This window comes from Diuraphis noxia, unplaced genomic scaffold, assembly GCF_037042655.1.
Source record: "Diuraphis noxia isolate RWA-SAM2 unplaced genomic scaffold, SU_Dnox_SAM2 contig0003, whole genome shotgun sequence".
Lineage (NCBI taxonomy): Eukaryota > Metazoa > Arthropoda > Insecta > Hemiptera > Aphididae > Diuraphis > Diuraphis noxia.
In genome coordinates this window covers 62,211,642-62,236,513 of record NW_028301713.1, presented here as the reverse complement: position 1 = coordinate 62,236,513, position 24,872 = coordinate 62,211,642, and the positions used below count along the sequence as shown (strand labels likewise).

The following is a 24,872-nucleotide window of genomic DNA, read 5'->3' as shown; positions in this document are numbered from 1 at the left end:
TATAACTAATTCATTATATAAAATGTATAATAATTGCTTTTTGTATATTTGCGTACTCACCAATGACGCAGACACATCCATAATATACCTATTATATATAATATATATATATATATATTATATACAATATTATATAAATGAATATTAAGTCTGTGCGTTATTTTTTTTTTATGAGGGAGTGTGAGAGAGGAGTATTTATCAGTTAGTATATTGCTGTAACCATCATCTGCCGGACGGTCTATGGATAGGATAGACTACTGCTGTCGGTGTGTAGTTGGGTAACGGAGGGGAAAACCGTTTCGAGTTTCACATCACCGCGGCGCACGCAGTGTCAGTGACTTCAATGCCCGGCTCAGTTTCTGGCTGTCTTTCTATGATGGTATATCGCGTTTGCATTTAACTTTCCGTTATCCGCTCAGTAACATTTCTGGGATTTTTGATTTAAACACGTTTTTTATTTTAACAAAAATAACAACAACAAATATAAGTTCGGCCGACTGGCCCAGTTACTTTTTTACTCGCACGGTTCTTTCGTTAATATTGTTTCTCATTTGTGTACCGAAAAATTAATAATTCTAATACTATAATATTGTTTTTAAATTTTAGTGTTGTGTATGTGTATGTGTGAGTGCGCTATACGATAAACGTATTATATATCTAAAAATATACGTACATAAAACGTGGCTGTCGGTGTGATCGACACAAACATGTGATTTTAGTTGTAACGTTACTACAAGACGATGTGGAGAAGTAATTTCAAAATAACCATGCAACTGCTGCTTGTTATCACCATTATTGGTAAATACTTTTTTAAATCATATTTTATCGAAATTTATATATCTGGATTTTACTTCATAACTGTATAAAATCTGTTATGCTTTAACTGTTTTTATCGGGGATGTTTGTTTTTAAAAATTAAGAATATATAAAATCGAAACATTATATTTTCAAAAAATGATATTGATACATGGACAATAGAAGTAAGAATATTATAGGTATTCTATAATAAGTTATTATAGATATTTGTGCACAAGAAGATATTAAAATCGTAATTGGAATTTCGGAAAATGGGAGATAATAATGATGCTATATACATATAGGGTGATATTATACTGATATTCATGTAGATATACAATATTCAATTAAACATTTACATACATAGGTTGTAGATAAGACGTACTAAAGTTTCTTAATCAAGTTTTTCTTTTATGCAACGAACAGTGACTATGTTATTTTTATCACACAAAATCAAAACGAAAGCGAAGGAAAAACAATATTATTAGTCAGGCTAGACGACGCAGGTGCATATAATATAATATGTCAAATTATTGTATGTATCATTATAGTATACTGTTTTTTATGAACTTTTATGTGTATGATATAAATTATACGGTGGACGAAATTGATTAAGCGCGGTGACGGAGAAACCGATTTATAATCAGCGATTTGGACCTACGTTACATAACAATGTACCTACGTGGTGAATTTAACAGCCATGCGATAATAATATAATATAATATGTAATATAGTTTATCATGACTTTGTACAGTTACTGCACGAGAAAATCGATACTTATATTTTTCACTATAATAACTCGGCAACTCGCGTGTTTATTGGGCGACCGAGCATCCTGTATTATATACAATATACTTAACCACCTATGTTATAGTTACGGTTGTAAGGATATTATATATGTAACGACGTAAACGGTTCGTTTAACGACACAGACACAGATTCGCGGAAGCACATATATATATCCCGTCTCGGTGGTTGGGTTTCTTTAAATCTGCGTGAGCGTGTGTGTGTGTGTGAAACAGAAAAAAAATTACAGGCCGATAGTGATGAGGAGACGTGTCAACGAACGCGCAGAGAATTTTTATGAAAAACTTGACGACGACAGCGGCAGGCTGCAGAACAGCAGAATCCGGTACATCGGGGTTTCCGGTGTTTTACTTCGGTCAAAACGCCAATGGCCGTCGCTTACACCGCCGACGATGGTCGTTCGTACGTGTATAATAATAATATTATTTATTACCAAAAGGACCGTGACCCGCGTTCGCCGTCGCCGTATCTTTTGTTCTCTATGACACGAGAGAAAGTGAATTCTGCCGGGTATAATACTATAATAATAATATATATATTATACGATCGTCATCAAAATTTCCATGTGCTCATACGGAACTCTCCGGGAGCGGGGTTTGTACGTAGGTATTTGTCTTAATACGATTTCGACGGTTACGTAACGTCCTTCGAGCGACCGAGTGCTGCCGTCTAGAACGGACTGCCTTCTCCGTCATTCGGTCGAGGTCTTGTGGCTGTTTATGTTATATTATAATATATATACAAATCGTATGCACGTGAAATTTGAACATAAGATGACGTGTAATAAATGAGAACGAGAGTATCGTTTTCGTCGAATGATTTTATTATTACAATAATGATATTTTTTAAAGAATTGAGAAAACCGTCAGAATTAATTGTCTTTTATTTTTACTTTAACCTAGTTATTTTATCATATTCGGAAGTAGTATTTGCAGTCAGAATGTATACAAGTTAGTTTTATCTATACTTGCCTGATAGTCGTGGAATTGGTTGTGAGTTGGGAAATTTAACTGAATAGTATCCAATCAACCGCGTGATTTCAAGTGTCCAAATGAAAAATATACATCCTGAAAATGTCAGAAAGATTCGCTCACTTATTACTTTTTGTACTTAATTGATAACAAATATTGAAATATATATCTATAACAACAGGCTTGTATCAGGTAAATAATGGCTGAATTAAGATAACATAAGTATCGTGATTTTTACAATTTCGCGTGCTGTTGTAATATTAATATACCATAGACCGTCGACAGGACTACGGAACAATATTTTTCAGTCTATATATTAATATGTATATAACCTTAAAAGATTATGTATATACCTAAAGTATCGACCGAAAACTGACATATATTATGTATTTATATGAATATGGATTGGCCAACGTGTATATAACATAATAATAACTGGGCGTTATATTATTTGTAATATGTTCGCGGTAATCAATCGCGAAATCGATGTAATTATGTACGATACTATACATTTTGTAGAAAAAAATCATTTGATTAATTATTCCGGCAAAAAATCGATCTCTTGGTATTAATATGGACAAAAAATAACCAAAAAAAGAATAGACTAAAATAAAATTATAAACATAAAGTGAGTTTATAATGATAAGTAAATATTGGTTGTAATACATATTATGCACACCATATTATATTATGTTCTATTAAATATTTTGAATAAGTATAAGTAAAAAAAATATATTATAAAATAATGTTATTTTATAGGTATGCAAAAATACCGTGGAAATTCAATCAATAAAAATGTATACTAACAGTTAAAAATTCTTTTAAAATATCAATAGGTAAATAGAATAATTTATTAATTTTTGAATAATGTTAAAACGTTAAACTATGTTGTCTTTGATCTAAGCTAAAAACTTTTAGAAATGTATGCGTACATCAGAAGAAGTTTAATCCATCTAAAAGTATATACATATATTTTCATTGATAACTGTATCCTTGTATTGTTTTAGGATCTATACTAAGTAATTACTATAATTATATTTCAGCGTTTTCGTACAGTAATTCAACTAAATAGCAACCATCACTGAATAGTATTGCAATCAGTTTTTTTTACTTCACGAGTTAAAATACAGTTATCCGTAGTCACCACAAAGTTTTTTTTAGAGTATACTTACTAATTAATTCAGTAAACGTTTATATTTTCGTCCATTGACCTTTTAATGACAAATCAACCGTCATATTCAATATTTTTTTTATTTATAGTTAAAAATAGATAGGTAGTAGGTACATAATAAATATTTAAAAATAAAAATACGTAAGTAATAATCAATAAGTATACGCATTTTACTTATCAATGTATTACATCCTATTTTCGAAAAATTACCACATATTAGGTGTATTTAACACGAGAACATTTAAAAGTGCGTTGTAATTGATTAGAACAAAATTCTATAATTAGGTAATTTACACAGAATACATAATATTGGTTTGGTTGATATATTATTTTAATCATATATATGTATTCTTTATTTACGAGGCAAACTGTACACAGGAGTCTGGAATATCAACATGATGAACATTTTTGTATAATACATGCATTATTCCATTCATAATCATTTTACAATACTTGTAATTTTTTTTTTTACAAATGGAATTGCAGGGTACCTGCATAATGATATGTGACTTATTTTTAAAATAACCATGAATAAAATTTCAATGAAAATCCTCGTGTTTTTCTTTTTCTGTTGTGTGCATATATTTCGGTATTCAAATGTGTGTGTATGTGTGCGTGTATGTGAATAGTATCTTGTTGGATTGTACATATAGAAGCTGCAGTATCTATATATGTTTATTTCCAATAGATAAATATCATTATTATTTATTCGTTAGTTATACTAAATATAATATGTGGTATACTAGTATCAAACTATACAATACTTTTTATTCGTTTTCTATACCTATGATATATAGTGATTAAATAGAATTATTTTTAAGCGGAACAATATAGACGGACTATGTCGAAATTCACCGTGAAACGGCTTAATGGTAACCGAAATAAAAAAATTCGACTTTCATCCTCATTTCAATAAACAACAAGAATATTATAGGAAAAATAATAGTGTTCCGTCCATCGTAATTAGATTTTATAGTGCGCAACATCGACCAAGTGCACCAGTCTCCCTGGTAATGTATATTATTATTATTATTATATATAAATAAATAGTCCAGTCATAAATCTATGCACTTGTCACGCATAATAAATAAATATATACACTATATTATAGGTAGAAAGAGGAATTTATGACTTTTAGCATACTTTCTTTTCCCCTGCTATACGCAGCTTGGTGTTGTGTTCATAAGTTATACCGGTAAACAATAGTCGTCCAACCGTACACCGTAGTAAAAAGTGAGAAAAACATCAAAAAATTTAACGACTAATTATGTTACCATAAGTATGTATGTTAGTGGTTTCGCCAGATTCGACAGAATAGGTTTTAAGGGCACTCGTCTCGGCCTGCATTCCCTCAATATTATTTTTCAAAATCTTCAGATTATAGAATAGAATATTTCTGATGTCGGTAGCCCGCAATACTATATTATTCACCTAGTAATTTAAACACGCACTGAGACCAGATGCAAAAGACATAATGTCGCCTGGAACCGACTCCGAGTGGCGGCAATAATAATATTTAAAATATATGAACTACAATGGCCAACACGAAACAGTTGCGGGACTGTCACCACATACCACAGAAAAGTATAATTTAATATTATCATCACGACGGGCGCAACTGTATAACGGCGATGGTCGAGCACTCGCGATCTTATATAATATTATATATATTTTATCGTATGATATTCGTGTATACCGATATCCGGCCGCATATTATATTATTATACCGACACGGTTCGTGCAAGAATAATCGCTTCCGCCGCGTGCGCATAAAAATATAAATATTTAGCCGGCAACAATATGGGTTGCCTACACCACTCTGGACACAGACCGATCGTTAGATATTTTCCACCATAAAGGGAAGATTTCGATGTCACACTTCATTACCGATATTCATTTAATTTTACCGTCTTCAATTTCTATAGGTACATGTGTTTGCCGCCCTAAAGCAACGCACTACTTGGTTGTTTCGTATAATAGCGACATGCCAGCTTACTTATGTACCTATATACATTGTGCGATGTCTAAAACTGCAAGGTGTATACATTGTTATTGTTATGTCACTCAATTTATGTGATATAAATTAATCTCTATGATGGCACTATTGTGCGCTTTGAAATTTTGTGATTCGCGTTGTTATAGTATTTACCACGTGATCAACATTACATTTTTTATGCTGACTATTCATTTTTAAAAGTGTAACAATACAATTTTATTCTTATAGGTTTTATTATGATCAGAGTAAATTTCTAAAAATGTATTAAACATCGAATAGGTGTGTTAAACAAATATTTTATTATTATAAATTATTATTTATAATTATGATGCACTGAATTCAATGGACCATTTTATGGATATATATTTATCCGTTCATAATTCACTCATCGAAACTTCAAGCGTAAATTAAAATAACATTTGAATATATCAATTCATATATTCGTCCACTCAAAAACCATAAAATCACTTCATTTTTTATTTTCTAAGAACGTTGTTATCTATAAGTATATATAAACCTCGAACCACGTAAAAACATATACCTATACTCAATAGGCAATTCAAAATAAAAAACATGGTGTAGGACATTGTACCACTGCGTATAATTGGTTAGAAGTTTAGTATAGACACTGTTGTGCTCTGACAATATTATATGATAAATAGAGAACGGACATTCATGCAAAATACATTTTTGAGTGGGTGGTATAGGTCAATATTTTCTAAGTGCCAATATAATTCGATTCATATATCAGAAAATTTTAAAATTTAAAATTTATTTCGTATTTTTCATATTTTTAGGTCATAATTATTTATGTGCTTGGAATTATGAAAAGTTTTAAAAATAATAAATATAAAATGCAAATTGTTTTAAATATTTCGTTGTGTCTAGTAAATTAGTTATTTTTATGAAGACCAGCTGGTTGTATCTATTTGCAATTCTCAAAATTATTTATGGTATTAAAGTTCGTTCCCTTATAATATTATAATATATACCATCCGGTCTATCTATTGGTCACATAATATTACACGGCTGATTACGCTAAGCATGAGAATTCCTATTGAACGCGACTTACACTATATGTTATATTCGGACATAGACCTATACACATAATAGTATAATGTATATAATAGTACTACGATACGTGTAAGTACAGACAATATGGTCGGAGAAGGCGGTGGATAGTGGAACGATGACTATGATGACGATGATGATGATGACCGTATACTGTGTGGCGCCCGTAATTGCATTTCCTTCAATAATAACAATAATAATATCTACTTTTCGTTTTGCAATGGTATTATAAATGGGTACAGCGAGGTATGATGTTTGTCCGGACGGACACCCGTGTGTCGTTGAACCGGCGGACGACTTGTCGGCCAACTTGTATATTATTGTGCGAAGGGTGATGTGACGACAACGAAGTCGATATTATATATTTATATTGTTAATATATTTTCGTTAGGTATTGTTATGTTATTGGCGACGGAGAAGACTGATGTGTATGGTTTGACAGCCGTAAAATAGTGCTGCGGTGCGATTCTCTCACGAACCCACCTATATAATATAATAGTATAATACTATTATATTGTATACTAATATACTGTTCGTGTACAGGATGATCGTCGCATCGTGTCTCCGTGGCTCTGTGTACAATAAAATTGATAATAATAATAAAATACAGGAACGCGTTCACGCAGTGGTGTCTTTCGATGTCTTTGTGACTTTGTCGTAACGATAAAATTACGGTACAAGGATAATATAATATTATAATTATGTCGACACCGGTTTATGATTTTGGACACGTCAAACTGCAATGTGAATGTGTACACTCGCGATACTGATGCAATCCACTATTATTCTTATATTTACTAGCCATAATACTCGACGCACAAACAATGTTTACCGTTTTAAAACGATTATGGTCTAATTATATATATTATAGGTATACCTATAACGCCAACTATTTCTTTAGTACACCGACTTTGGATAATTTGTCAAAATCATGTATAACGTATGTCGTATGTGTTTGCAGAATACCGATAAAACGGATCATCTACAAGAGGCGCCTGTGGGTTTTTAAAAACGAAATTATGATATGAAATTCAATAAATCGAATAATATTCGACATTTCGATTACCCTAAACACATCCCAAATATATGCAAATATTATGCGTACCAAAATACTTTAATACACACAGTTGTTTACGTATTTCCCGTTTTGCGCGTAAAATAATATAATTATTAAAATAAAAGATGTAATGTAGAAGAAATTGAACTATATTATATGTATTGAAATAAGTTCATAAAGTATATAATGACTTCATATGGGAGCCTGCATTAAGTTTATTTTATTTTGCAGTAAAATATAAGACACAAAGAGAATTTAATTATATTATTATAATCAACGTGTAATACATTATAATATATGTATTTATTTATATTGAATCAAAAATACGAAAGTATACCATAATCAATGCATAGGTTTAAATGTATATAGTTATTATTCGGACAACATAAAAAACTAACCATAATTTTTATAAGGGAATAAAATGTTCATATTTTACTGTAGGTTTGAACATATTATTCAAAGTTACAAATTTTGTCGTATAACTCTGCAGGTTAATAATCAATTTAGTAATCACTAATCACTAATAACCTTTGAAAAAATAAATAAATTAATAAACTGTATTAAATCATTGATATATACCTACATTATATGGGTGGCACTAAAGTGGCTATAAAAATGTTTGAATAAAATGCTAAATGCTTTGATTAATGATAATATATACTTATTGTACATTTGAATGCTCATTAGAATCAATAAATGAATGTAATAGTATTCACTTACATACAAAGGTTTTGAGATAACTAATAATTATATGTATAACTGTAATAGCATCGTCAAGATCATAACCATCGTTATATACTCTATTGTTTAATATACAAATACATTAACAATTATATTTAATTGCGAAAATAAACCGGTTGACATTTTGTTACAAAAATAACTATATTTCAGAATATAGGAACCACAAATATTGAACCGAAGCAAAAAAATTAGTAACAAGTAACAACTATAACAGTATTGAGGTTTTAAACTAACAAATTGTATCCATCGGTATAGTATCTGTAGCAACAGTAATTATAAATTTGTACAAAATCAATTTTAGGTTACTATAGATTAAATGAGATTTTAAATATATCATTTTAAAATGTATAGAATTTGTCAGTACATATATCTATATCTCATGTATGTGCAAGAGTTTTATTCATTACATTATTTCATGAACAAAATTACAACTCGTATATTATTTTGATTGTACACCGAAAGAAAATTAGTGATTTTTAGTCGCAATAATTTCCCCTATTCTATTTTACACTTAACATTTTTAACATTGACTCTAATTATGAACTCCGATATAGTGATATTCACCATGTAAAGAATTATAATTTTTTTATACCTACCTACGATATAAGTATATATCATGTTTAATATGGTTAAATAATAATATTGGGCTTAGAATACTTTCGAGACTGTATTTATTACGTGTTTTTTTTTAATAATAATTACACAGTTGGTGGGTGTCTAAACAATAAAGACGAATGACAATAGTGTTCATAGTCAATCATACACATTATAATAGTCTGCTTTGATATCAATTATACCGGAGAGAAATCAAAAGTTTTTTGCCCTTTCGTTCAAAAGAAATTCACACTATAGTAAACGGCAGATACGACAATATCATCGTAATTCTGTGGCGATAACTAAACAGGAAAAAAATCAACGTTATGCGACGGAAGACAGAATGTGACCTTGTGTTACTTCGTTCAGTTTTTTTTGTCCGTGAAATGTTTCCCAGAATAAGAAGAAAAGCAATATAGGTATAATGCGTCTGTCGATCGAAATGTGAATCGATCATGGTAACTAATTGGAAAAACGATGGGTGATTTGAATTCACGACCGTCAAAGACAACAACCCCTTAAAATAACTGTTTTGAAGGAGCGTAAAAAAAAAAAAAAAACAATGTTATTTGACAGGAAACCGAAATAAACGCACTAAACGAAAAAAATAAATCGATTTCCCGCCATTATAATATTATACGTAATATATAAGAAGTATACTGTGTACTGTATACAGAATACCTAGTCGAATCACGTTTATATAGTATATTATATATAAATAGGTACAAACATTATACTACGCCAATATATACATTGGCGTAAGTACTAGTTGTTCGTCGAATGCATGACTGTCTCGGTAAATATGTAACAATCATAGTTACGGACAACGGAGAAATATGTATATCATCATGTTATCTTAGTGCCATATCTAATTTCGTCCAGTTTAGATTCCAATAGGTTTCTGGAAGTCCTGCTTTGAACGCTGCAGCAGCGTGTCAGATGAATAGATGATTTGCAGTTAGATACATGATACATCGCTATATTGTATTATATTATAGTTTATAGCGTAGTATTGTATTATTATGTCCGAGTCCACATACGTTGGCAACCGTCAGTCAAATACCTCGGAGTCAAACTAAACGAAATGCCAACCTGGTAGCCATCACTACATAATAAAACATTCACTAAACTACAACAAAGAGTTATACCAGCTGCCCAAACTATGTATATACTTCGTAACATTCAATAATACGCAGTCATATAACATTTCAGTACTATAATATTATAAACAATTACTACGTCTAATACTCAATTAAGATAACCCATATTTAACATATTACTATAAAAAAAATCGAATTTTTAAAAATAAATTTGATACCTATACTTACTTAGAACGGAACCGTGGTTCATACGAAATGAACACTCACACAGGTTTATCCGAACTGAAAAAAGTCACGATCAATTAAGCGCCATACAGAAACAGGTTAATGTCATTTAATATACATACATCACTATATGTATGGTATGGATTATAATAATTATTTATTGTACTTGATCGTGTATTATTGTATTAACATCAAGATTCTCTAGTACATATTCTACAAGTGACAAGTCATATTATTTACTCTTCGGGTGGTCTAATTATTTATCAATTTTCTTCAGTCGGTTACTGTCAAAGTATATAGGTATAGGAAACAATTTCACAAGATGACGGATTTTTTTTATTAATAATTTCGAAAATTACTTAACACTTTTTATAGTGATGCTACAGGGTCGTGGTGAATTATCACGACTATCATGCGGTGATGGAAGGCGGAATATTATAACGGCCACGAATATAGAGAGAGGGCCACATAACATAATAGTAACTCATATTTTGTCGGTCATTATAACACCCGTACCTACCTATATTGTTTTGTAAGCACATTCTGTCACCAAAATGTGGGTCATAGTTTACGGACGATCGAACGACGACGGCTATGCGGTACGTATCTATACATAATAGTTATAATATGGTGTTACCCGTTGGTCACCTAATTTCATGCGGCGCGCGTATGTTATTCGGGACCACGCTGATCCAGTTACCGACCGGAAAATACTATGTATGTAGTGTACACTCACACAAATAAAATATTAACACGTAAGTGAATTACGACCCTGAGGACGGGTGCCTGGAAAACCGCAAACGTTTACATAGGTATCAAAATATTATTTGGTGTATACTGTATATTATATTATTGTTATTAATTTTGATCGTTGTCGAACAGACGGAATGAGAGCATAACGCTTAGTGGTGGGACTCTCTTTTCTTCACCGCCACAGCACTTGTCTAGTAATGATGAGTCGCGTTGTCAACGACTTCTGAGGGGATCAAAATGATTATAATTGTATTAAACGTATAACAGACACGTTGATCGCAAATTATTATTCCACGATTGCCGGTCAAATTCAAATACCTACTTTAATACCATCATGATCGCGAAATTATGAATATATCTATCGATTAGTCAACGTTTACAACAAAATTCGTATCGTATTCCTATTAATATGCGTACAATTTTCCTCGTCATATTTCATAATATTTCATCATTAGATGGATATTTATCTTAAAGTTGTTGTTGGCACTTATATACGCTACAGGTCAAATTTTAAGTTTTACCTATAAATTTATTATAATGCATATTTTATATTATTTTGAAGATTCTACATTAAAAAAAATTACAAACCGTCTATTTGGATTTTAGACCGAAGAAAAGTAAAATTTGTCTTTCTTTGAAAATATATTAATTATACTATTAAAACTTTTTTTTTTGGTATTGTATGTAGTACTTATATATTATTAATAATTACATTTTACTTTTAAGGTTCAAATAGTGTAAGTACTAGGTAGGTACCTATAACTTCACATAAACCAATTTAAAAAAAAGTAATTAATATCTGCAGCTATACATTTTAAGTAGTTTTTTACGGTTTATTTAGACTGTTTAGAGCATATTTAGGTTAGGTTGGGGAATATAATATTATCATTATAAATATTTATCGAAACGTTTGTCAGTTGCACCAAGTTTTTTAAACTACCTGCATCTTTTGAATCTTTTTCGCCGGTGAATTTATTACAAATTATATAGGCACACATCAATTTCGTCAAGAAAATACGAAAGTATTAATGACACAAGCAATTCGAGAATAAACAGCTATACTCATATTATTTTATTACAAGATATTAGATATATAGGTAAAAATGTTTTCGGTGTTTTTTTTAAATTAAATACAAAATATTATGTAGAACATATTCATGATGCACATATAAGTACTATAATATTATATTTATATTGATATTATACTATATATATATTATTATAATATGTATCAGAAATAAGTAGGTACCAATTTTTTTATTTTTTTTATTTTATTTCAATAGACAATTGTCAATTACTTACGATGGAACAATACTACATTTTACAGACAAATTTAAATTTAAAATATAATATATAAAATGTATTTTTTGTTACTGTACTACATACAGTAAGTTTTTAAAAATGTAAAATAATTTGTGTAACTTCGTTTAATTTTCACTTCAGATAGTATAATATTAACTTATCTGATTATCGTTTATAGATATTTTGTTTCGATAAATTTCTAATTTGTCATAGATGCCATCATCTATGACAAATTATAAATCAATGTATAGATACCAAACACTTATGAATAGTTTATGTGATGCCGCAATCAATATAAGTATATATAACAATTTTTAGTACCATTATTGATATATATATATAATATATTTATTTGGATTATAGAGCATATTATAATGAAATGCTATTTTTTTTATTGTTTTGAAGGTGTAGTGTCAATAATTTATAGTTAAGGGTGGCATAAATATGATAAGAGCTACGTAGCTAGAGTTCAAGATCATCACCGACGTGCATAATTGCATACTATAAACCTTGATTATTTTGAAAAATATTTTTAAATATTAAATGTTATTCCGCAATTTTTTTATTGGATTGATGACGTATATCCACATAGCTAATAGAATGGTTTTTTGTAGGCAAATGTTTGATTTTATTCGTTAGGTTATAATTACCTATAAATGTGTCGTGCATGAGTTGTGTATGTCTTACAGTTTTATAACTTTTCTACGGGTAACCCAGGATTTTAGTGCTTCCGACGTTTAAGTCCTTTGTTTCAGCTATACCGTCGATCATAATACAATGTATTATAGAAAAAGGAAAAACTGCATCAATATTGTTGGAAGTATTTATTAAATAGGTAGGTTTAGTAGGTACCTTCTTATTATGTCCTCGTTTCGGAATTTTGCGTCAATTCGATAATATAACCACAATGCGAAATGACCGCGCCGGGCACGTGTTTAATTGTAATATTTTCGGATTGTATGAAACGAATTCTCAGATTTGACATGAAAAATTGTCCTCATAACGCGTCATTATTCAGACAGTCATTCATAATGACGACGTGTAGCGACTGCGACATTCCATCGGTTTCCACAGCGAAAAATCTGTAGGTACAGATAATCATTTGTAATACTATACATCACCGTGATGACACGGTTTTTTAACAATTTTTTTCCGTATCGAACATGAAATAGTTACGAACGCGTAATAAAAATTATATAAAAATTATGATTGCCGTGAACTATGCGTTTCCCATAAAACGTTAAGTCCGTCCATCAGATTTATTAAAATTTGTCACAGCCCAGAATATTTATAAATAATAATACTAAATTTATATAATTTAATAGTTCTCATCGGAAAAGTAAGAAGATGCCTTCTTATCGTCTCGGTAATATGCATATAATATATTAACATGTATACCTTACACTTTTTTCGATTATTTGCGAAATAGGTTGTATACTAAATTAGTATATAATATTATTGTTCTGAAATATTTGTTACAGAAAACTATTTTCTTATAGTTTTGATTACCGTCGACATTGATGATCTATTGAAATTTTAAAACTATGATTTATTTTGTATACCTAATACATTATTAATGGTATAATTTTTTTATTTTTCATTAGGTGCAGGTAGGCCATATATTTCTACATGTCATTTAATAAATTTGATTGTTTTAGGGATTATAATGTTTATTGAATCATAATATTTACAGTTCAATAATTTTTCATAGCTTAGATACGGGATAACATTTTAAAAATACCTTTACCTATCAATCTCTGTTACACATATAACTATATCATTACCTGTTTATTTGTATGCAACTACGTTCAATGCGCTAAAATACCTACATAGTTTTATTTTTACCAACCGTTTAAAATAAGTAATGCTACTATTGTGAATCGCCCATTTATTATTTTAACGTTTGAAAATTATAGCCTATTTGGTTTGATTAACTATAGTCGTGGGATATTAATTAATTGTTCTTGCTATTGTTTGTGACAAGAATTTATCGAATGTTTTCATTGTTTGATAATATATTATGTTTTTATACATACATAATGATACATTTGGTGAGAGGGTTCAGAGCATTATATGAGCCATTTTTTTGTTTTGTTTTGTGTATGTGAAAGTTTTTTTTGCATACTAATAGTCTGTTCGGTATCGTAGACAATAATACAGTTGTACTTAGTAGGTTATTTAAATTTTGTATATAAACTATTTTCAGTGCTGATGCAGGTGTATCGGTGACGATGACGAATAATTTGGATTATTGTCTATATCTGAATAGCCTGTTGATATCCCGTTAAAAATCGACACAGATGTTTGATGAAGTTTAAATTATTTCATAACGATAAGCATTATTACTATCTCATGACACAGTTTTAACAAAAAATTTTGTACGTTCAGATGATAATTTAATTAGCATGAAAAAACAAAAATATACCATCGTGAAAATGTTCAGCTCCCATGCGTTAAACGAATAATTGACCAGCTACATTGTTTAGTACGTGCTTTGTAAATGGGTACTTACTAGAGTTTAATTATTAGTTACTTATTCTACTTATTTATTTTATATTTACTCTACTTCCATTTATTATTTTAACTAATGAAGGACCATTTAATTAGGTTAGGTTAGTTTAGTAAAACTAATATAGTAATTAAAAGTTATTGTAGAGTTATATAGGGCGGTGGTAAACTCTCCCGATCGTATGGTAAAGTCTCCTGATTTTTAAAACTAGTAAACTCTCCCGATGGTAAACTCTCCCGGGTTAATATTATGTTTACCTGAAAGAAATGTGTAAACTCTCCCGAAATATTTTAAATGTTATTGATACTCTATGAATTGGCTATACTGCAGAGATTGTGATTATAATTTTTATTATGAATTGTATTACTGTATTTATCTTGTGTTAACCTGTATTTGTCATTTAAATATTTAAAACGATATCGACTATAATGGCTCAACCAATTCTAACTGTGTAAAACGAATAATACCCCATGCTCCCCAGCTAGCTTAGTAGTACTGAAGTAGACCCGGGCGAGTTGACATGTTCTTTTCAGGTAGTATTGGACTAAACCCGGGAGAGTTTACAATCGCCCGTTATATATATATATATATATATAGGTATTTACACAATACATTAGTATTATATTAAAATTAAATATTATAAAGTAAATATGGGAATAAATGTTTAATGTTTAAATACTCATTATTCATTAATTAATTTTTTTCTCAAATAAATCGTTATTTAAACTATACGTTTAAATACGTTGTAACTATACGCATTGTATAACCTTAATTTATTAATTTTCTTACAAGAAATTTTTTTTTTTAATTCAAAATTAAGATTTGAATTAAAAATTTACCATAATTATACATTCATATCTTTAATTTTAGTTAAACAATATTATGTATAATATAACTACGACGCTTTGTATTAATAATTGGGGTACCTACACGTAAAATGCGTGGACAACTCAATATGTAGGCAGTTACAACATTTATCGCTATAAATTGTATTGTTCATAGGAAAACCGATATTCCGTGTTTGTACTAACCAAATGGTTAATCTCTATATCAGTGTAAATATACGATATAGATACCTATTATTTATAAACTAGTTATTTATCACGCTATGTTGAGAACTAGTTGTGAAGTTGATTTTGCACATCGTTATGTAAATCGCTAACCTGTACCTAATACCTACACATATATATATAATATATTATTAGTCCTTGACCCGAAATCATCGCGATTTGTCAAAAAAGGTGATTTTCTCAAAAAGTCATGGTCAAAAATTGGATAATAAAAAACACATTATTAATTCACTTTTAACCAGTGTAATTATTAGAAGATAATCATGTAAAATAGATCGACTACATTATTTTAATAGATATTCTGAGTACGAATTGTAATAGGATACACTACTATACGAGAAGATATTGTGATAATCCAAGTCATTAAGAAAAATAAAATAAAAACTATTACTCTCATAATTTAAGTCAAAAGTCAATATATATAGACAAGCGTCATATTCGATTATAGATTATTCATTTATAGTATAGGTAATAGCTGGGAAACATAATATAATAGAGCACACCATATTATTAGGTATAGCATCCGAGTGGCACATACTTAACAATAATATTATGTTGAAATATTAAATTGTTTTGGCGATCGTTTGGATTAAAAAATATATTGATAAAAAAAAACCATTGACTGTCAATATTATTATAAAATAACCTAACCTGACCAAACCTAACATTATACGTTCTAAATGTTCCCTAGTTTAAGCTGTGTGCGCACTAAGCCGTCGTTTTAAACTCAGTCCTGTGCTACAGACATGTAATGCCGTTATGTCTGTAGCGGACATTCGTAAACGCGTTTAACTCAAATCACGCGCGTTGAATTCTAATCGAAACCCGAGAGTTTTGGACGTATATTTTGCAAACGTGTAACACGACTATACCGTACTTAAACGAAATAAAATTTTTAAATCTGTATACGCGAGTAAGTACCTAAGCGTCCCAAACATATTATTATATTATGATGAATTATATTATTTTCATGTTCGCTGCGGGGAAACCATGTGTAACCGGTCCTCGATACCTGGCGGTAATGATAATAATATAATATAATAATATGAATACATGTGGCGATTAGCGTACTCGAGTGCGCTCACACACGCGCACATAACGTATTGTATATAGTTAAATGGGCACTTGCGTTGTACTGATAAGTATATTGTATGTATGTATGTATGTAAATGTAAGTTTAATGAACATATAAATGAATCGATAGAAGATATATAGGTATTGTACAAAAATGTAGGCTCGTGGATGATGTACCTACAGCATGTGATAGAATTTAAAACGATTTGAAAAGAGCTAATAAAGAGTTAAGTTGGTTTGTTTATTGATATATCGATATAAATATATATATTCATACTATAGTATGTCAATAATATATTAGGCGCAGTTCAGATAATAACTAATTAGATTGATTAATAAAAATATAGTAAGTGGAATAAGTAGATTATAATATAAATTAAGCACAATATGGACACTATTAGGAATTAGGAGAGCACTATTTATACATAAATAGAAAATGAAAAACTGGGACCAAGAAATAGATTTTATTGGATAAAAGATTTGAACCGGGCGAAGGACAACAGCTAAAATTAGCGGTCAATAAACTCGTGGAGAAGACGATCCAAGACGGGAGAGTACAGTGGAAGCAGCTGCAGCATTAGTAATTAGTAGTAATGCGAGAAAAAAAAACCAGGAAACATGTCAGGTAGAAAGGATGTGGAATCAAATTTCCTACCCCGTAAGGATTAAAAAAAAAAAAAAAAACGACTTGGCGCCTTTAAGCGCATGTCTTATTATTTATTATACGACTCCCGCGATGCTTACCACCGGCTGCGAGTCTTCGCGCGGTAGTCTGTGCGTGGCATTCTTTTCATAATATTACAATAATATTATTGTTTTTTTTGTTGTTTTTGTTCGTATCGTGATCGTTTATCGTCGCACCTATACTCGACCATCGTGATATATATATATATATATATGTACATATATACACACGATCCCGTGTTATTATAATATACAGTGTGCGTACAGGACACAGGTACTACACGAACTGACAAGAATCGTCCACGAGGGGGAAAAATAATAACGATGTAATACAACAACGGGTATAGGTAATGATGGTTTTGGAAATATTTTTTTTTCCTGATCGCGGTTCCCGGCATAACTGCGGGTCATCCGGCAACGTCGCATAGTTTTCAGTGTGTAACGGGTTAACGTAACGGTTCGGTAGGTATGCGAGGCCGCCGCGGTCGTCATTGACGGGTTTTGGCTATACAGTAAGTCAGTAATATCATATTTTATTTACCTACCTACGTTCGTGTTCGTGCGCGTCGGTCATCCATCGTCGTTATTTGGTTGGTTTCGTTGTCGTTGTAAAAAAAAAAACTTATCGAGCTTTCGATTCGATTAAAATGAAAATTTTAGACATCTCCCACAGCGGTGAACGGTCTGAGTTCGGCGGAATATCCGAAGACGGACACCGCAAAAATGGGCTTGAAACTTCGAATTTCCGACAAAACATGGACGTGGATATCACCGGAAATCCTCGTTGTAAATTGATATTTTTATTACAATTGTCACTGTGATACGCTTAGCACTCGGGGGAGTCGTGTATAATATTGTATGAAGCGGTCGTGCGTAATGAATTGCGTTTCGCCATAATCTCATGCGAGATCAACTGCGAACGTTTTGATAAATAACCGCGAAGATTTAAAAAAAATAATAAATACTCACGTGCGGATCGATCGCCGGCGTCTAGATCGACAAAACGATAATATAGTCATCCCTTTTGTTTCTAATCATTATTATCGTCAATGCGACCGCGGGATGTACCTAATTATTCCGCCAGTAATATTATGCGAACCCAATTATTGTACGCGCGAGATAATTTCGTTTGGAGCGTTTTATTGTATTCGTGGCGAGAATAATGCGATATTGTGATGTCGTGGTATAGTTATATATGCGACGACGATAGTTATACGATCAATAGTAATATATATGATGTGTTGTTCATATTTTATAATATTACTCACATTAATTAGATGGAAAAAAACCGATTTCCGACATTTCAGTACCCACGTATTATTCGGCTACATATTATTATGCCACGGGTGCCGGGAACGGCGCCGGCGCAGTAGGTAGGTACCTACCTAAATAATATTATAATAGTACAGCCATGACAGACCCGTACAACGCAGACAAAAAACGATTGCAATCGACTGTACGAAGATGGACCGTCGGCTAGGTATAGTACGACACCCGTGGTTGCGAAATTTGTTTTAAAAAAAACAACAGCAACGTTTTTGTTGTTATTATTATTATTATTATTTTAAAACCAATTTAGCTTTATGATAGACAGTTAGATTGTCAGTGGGTCAAAAATATGGGTCTAATTCGTTTACCACAATCGGCATTCGCATTCGTAATACCACATAACGGACTATATTGTTGTTTTGATGGTCTAGACGTCGAAGTTACGTATTTATTATACCTATAGGTTATAAATATATATGCGTTTGTTCCAGAGTTCCGCAAACAATTGGTTTTTTCTTTTCATCTAAAAGTTTAGTTGGTTTACTAGAGACTGCCCCGTGCGCTATAAATATATATATATATATATATAATGAGAAAGTGAAGTCATTGACCATCAGACCATACACCATATTAACGGCAGTAATTTAGTATTTACTGTCTATATAAGCTTCTTTTTCTAATTCCGAAATATAGAAATTATGGCATTACACTTAGTGCAGTTATTTTAGAATGGAAATCTATGAGTTTTTGACCAATCGTTACGTACAATAAAAATGAAAAATCTAAAATTACTCTGCAATTTTCATTATTACAATTATTGTACATTCAGAAAGTGGACGCCCGTTGTAGGTTAGGTTATTATTTTTTGATACCATAAAATATGCCTAATCCTATGTAGGTAAATAATTATTGCATACAATTAAAATATACTTTTAAGTTTTATGGATAGAAATATTTTCAAAAAATAGGAAAACAATTGTCTTATAAAAACTTATTATTAAAAGCCATTAATCTCATCTTTAAATTAATCAAAATGAATTAGTAATTAAACAAATACAACATGTAAACATACACATGCAAATAACACAAAAGTATTGCCATTTTTATTCAAATAGTATAAATGTATAATATGATATTCGTCAAAAGCTTACTGAATATTGAAAACCAGATAATAACAAATTTATAATAGTTTTAGTTTAAAAGTAGTTTATAATACACCATAATAGTATAGGTACTAATGTACTATTATTATAGTAGCATACTAATATAATATAATAGGTAAATTATTTTAAAGTTTTACACGTCTTATAAAAATTATTTTGTGGAAATACTAAGTATTATGTACCTATGTTAGTTATGGATGCATAAAGTTTTTTTTGTTTATTTTATTAATTTTAACTTTCTTTGTTATTCGTATTTCCATAGTGTATTAATTTGTTACATTTTTAACATTTTTATATTTTATGTGTACCTATTAGCAGGTCTGATCTGCAAAAGTGTAAAAAATCTAATGACGTTTGGAGAAAATCCGATATAATATAGTAGGTAACAATATTGTGATTCATGTCATGCATATTATTCTATTCTATTATGTATTAAATCTTCTGATTTCTGTGATGGAATATTATGTAGTTTAACCACGAAACGGATTAACCGCAGTGTAAAGTTATGTTCTCCACTACGCTTAAAATAAACTATTAATTAAATATGCATTTCCGGTGTACCAACGTAGCAAGAAAGCGTAAACAGAGTAAAAAAAAATTATGAATAATATTTACTTTATAATAAAACGTGTGTGCGGACGTGCGCATTCGGAGATTAAAATATTGCTTGGCCGAGAGAAAGTGAATTGAACGCGCGCCTGCATGCACACGTCCATATACCATGTATAAGGTATAACATCACCCATTATGTGGCAATAGTTATATGCGTGTATTGACATCTAGATCCGGGATACGTAAGCATTAAGCCCACGATTATATTGTATGTTTGTGTACATCTTGTAATATATATATTATATATATATATATATATATATATATAGGTACGGTGTGGGACGTGGGTATAATATCATCTACTGGGTATCAACGAGCTGCTCACTCCCTAATTTTTCTTTTGATGGTGAATTTATTGATATTCTGTTTTTTTTTTTTTAATTTTAAGTACAAGCGTAGAGCTACAACTTACAAGTACAAGGACGATATTTAAAAATATTTTAAATGTGTTTAAGTAGTATCCCATATGGCATATGCTCCATGGAAATACAAAATTCTTGTTTTATGATGCAAATCACCTTTTTTTATACTGTAAATTATCAAGGAAATTTTTTTTTTATTATGTATCTAAATCGAAATTCAAATTGTATTATAATTGTTCTGAGTTAATAAACTTTAAGTAGTACCATAACCGATGATAATAGATTGAGAAGATATGGATTACTAATTTGAAAATTACTGTAAGTAATTAATATCAACTATATTCAAATAATATGTTTTGTAAAAATTGTCCGAGTACCTATATATGAGTAAAAAAAAAACCTATACCTAAGCTAAAAAGGTCTATAACTTAGAAAACATACATACTGATTTTAATTTGGATTTAGTAAAAAATGGAGGGTTTTCATTGATCATTCAAAAAAATATATTGTTTCATCACAGTATATAACCTCTAACTTGTAAAAAATTCTAAAAATCAAATTTTTAATCAACGCATTGTTAAATGGTAGGGACTAGGGAGGTTGGGGTTGAGCATGAATTCTGAATCAGGTTATATATTTATCTATATACATAATAATATTTTATATTTTTAGCGAGATATTGGTCTGGGGGGGGGGGGGTGGGGTCTCCCTCCTGTTGCTACAGACAGTGGACGACAATGACACTTTATTGTCACGGTGACGTCGCGTGTTGCAGTATGTGAAAGTACGTGTCGTTCGTAGGTGCCGAATTGTATGGGAGAAAAATGGTTTGAGATAAAGAGTAAACACTAAAAGTCGGTGAAAGCGTTACGAGACACCCACTATGCATATAAAATATAAAGTACGCAAGTCCTATTAATAATAAGTTGCGTGTTTACACATATATATTTTGATTGCGCAATCTTTAGTTGGACGTGAGAGTTATCTGACATCGACGACTGCGCATTAAATGATACGATAACTAAAAACAACTACAGTAGATTACTTATACCCATATTATAACGAATGAGTAATGTTAGACGGAAGGACGAGTAATAATAGTGGATGACGTAATATTTACTTATTGCCGGTTTTTCGCCTTATGTTATGTATTTTATTATTTTGTAAGTTGTAACACTCGTTTGAGGGATTTATGTGTAAGGAAATTTCGTTTAAGCATCTCGTTATTAGACTCACCATAATATTATAGGATGCGATTCATCATAATATACTGAACAGTTAAAGTGGACGGGCAGTGCACTAATTGTATCTATCACATACACATACATTTTTTTTCAATAAATAAATACACAGTTCTATCAACAACACACAACACCATCGATTTATTTAATTATGCACAGCTTGTGATAAACATAATGTATAGTAAGTAGTTCACTATCTTAACGAATTCAGAATATAAATTGCAATACCTTTCCAATTAACCTCCCCCCCTCTTTGTGGTGGCCCTACTTTCGGTTGTCAATGACGTCATGTTTATGTACTTATCGAACGGTTTGTGTTTCAGGTGTGGCGTGCGGCGAAAACGACAGTGGACATCCGGATGGAGTAGTGAGAGTTGTGCACAGGCGGCACCTAGATGAGGCGACCAAGACTGGTCACGAATCGAACGAGATTGACGACGATCACCATCGGAGGGCCGACATGACACTGACTCGGGCTGAAGAATTCAAGTCGACCAAGGTGACGTGCGGCGGCGGCTCTTGCGGTAAAATGCCGCAAACGGAATCGGTTGCAGCGGCGGCGTCGCTCGACGACGACTCTCAACTGATCGCGTCGTCTGCCGTCCCGTCGTCTAAGGCGGACGAACAGACGTCCCAATCGCAATACTATTACGAGTACGTGGGACCGACAAAGATCGGTTCGGGGGAAGCCAAGAGGGCTTCGTCGCGTGGCAGATCACTCGTACCGACGGAGCCCGATACTGCAGCGCAACAGCCGCCGCAGACACGACAGCAGACAGATGTGGCGGCGGCGTTGGCGGACCGTCAGCAGATCCGTAAAGCCGGTAACAGCGACATGGAAGACATACTGGACGGGTTCGTTAAGCTGCTGAATGGTCAGCCCGGCCAAACCGGTTACCGGCAGCCGATCAAGACGCGCATCAACAACCGCGGACCTCCCCGCATATCAGACGCTTCGGTTGTCCTGGAACCGCCGGCGTTCGTGCCGATGCCACAACACCAGCACCAGCACCAGCAACAGCAACAGCAACAACACCAACAACAGCATCAGCAACAGCTACCAACCCAGAACAAGCCAAAAGACCCGCCACCGTATCCGTTTGACGTGCCTCAGCCCGCCCGGCCATTACCACCCCAGCCGCCCAATCTTATCAAGCCGTTCTTGACCGGCGTGCCACTGCCCGAACAGCTGGTGCCCACTAATGGCGGCGAAGGTGGCGATGAATTGAGTCCACCATCTCTGCAGTACGAAGATGACCTTTCGCATCTGCCATCGTCGTCCAGACGACCGGTACAGCACCAGCAGACAGCCAGACCGCAACAGGAATATGACTTGTTTGCGGACGGCCACGCGCACGGCCCTGGCCACGCAGTTCCCGCGGCTTCCAAACCGGCAGAAAATGCGACGGAAAAGTTGGCGGTGGACGTACCTTCGTCTCAGTCACCGCCGACCTCTGATAGACCGTCTGCGATCACTGTCTCCGAGAAACCGACCACGACTGACAAACCATGGTCAGCGATCGACATCAACGCCACCCGCGTGATCGGAATCCAAGTGTCGAAACTCGTAGACCACTTGACCTCGCCGTTGGTTCCTTCCTCGCCTATCGGAGTAAGTGATCCCACCGCTGCCACCTCTGCTGCAGCACCTACAACGACGACGACGACCACTACCACCAGCAGCACTAGCACCAGTAGCACCAGCACCAGCACTGCTGTGGAATCAACGTCCACGACTACGGCCGCGGAAACCACATCGGCCGGTGACCACGTGACCGGTGTCGGTTCGGCTGTCGTCGTGCTTGAGCCGTCCACTTCGGAGGAACCGCATCGTGACGATACGCACAAACCCACCGACAACAAACTCCCCAGCAAGCCCACGGCACCCCTCAAGAAGACCCCACAACAGTCCGGTAACTATCACACTATCGATATGAGTTAACATATAATGAGTGAGTTAACGGGGGAAGTCCCCACCTTTGTGTGTGTTAATATTTATAATTTTAATAACACATTATATGAATAATAGATCATATAAATGTTAAATATAAAATACATTTGGGCCAATTATTGAAAAGTTTTAGGTACGTGTAGGCTTATATAGGTAACGTAATTATATTATAATTATTATTATATTAAACATATCGTTTGATCATTATAATCATTAGTAATATAATGCCTCTAATGAATACATCCGGTGTAAATCCTGTACTAATTATATAATTATAAGAAATCTATGTACCTATTATAGAATATGTATAAACCAATTAAGACTACATCATATTATGTTCATAGGTATAGAATA

The 24,872-nt window shown here is 32.4% G+C and overlaps 1 protein-coding gene across 2 annotated transcripts in view; it reads left to right on the top strand.

Moving 5' to 3' along the window:
• The first annotated feature begins 313 nt into the window (after positions 1-313).
• LOC107163589 (calcium-binding EGF-like domain-containing protein pawn) overlaps positions 314-24,872 on the top strand; it is a 37,610-nt gene continuing 13,051 nt past the window's right edge. The window contains exons 1-2 of one of the 2 annotated variants that reach the window (XM_089222711.1): positions 314-798; positions 22,891-24,480. In XM_089222711.1, the coding sequence (XP_089078837.1) occupies positions 741-798; positions 22,891-24,480 (1,648 nt within the window). In that variant the 5' untranslated portion in view covers positions 314-740. Of the gene's footprint in view, positions 799-18,552; positions 18,707-22,890; positions 24,481-24,872 lie in introns of those variants that run through there. The other variant, XM_089222710.1, reaches the window with a different exon arrangement.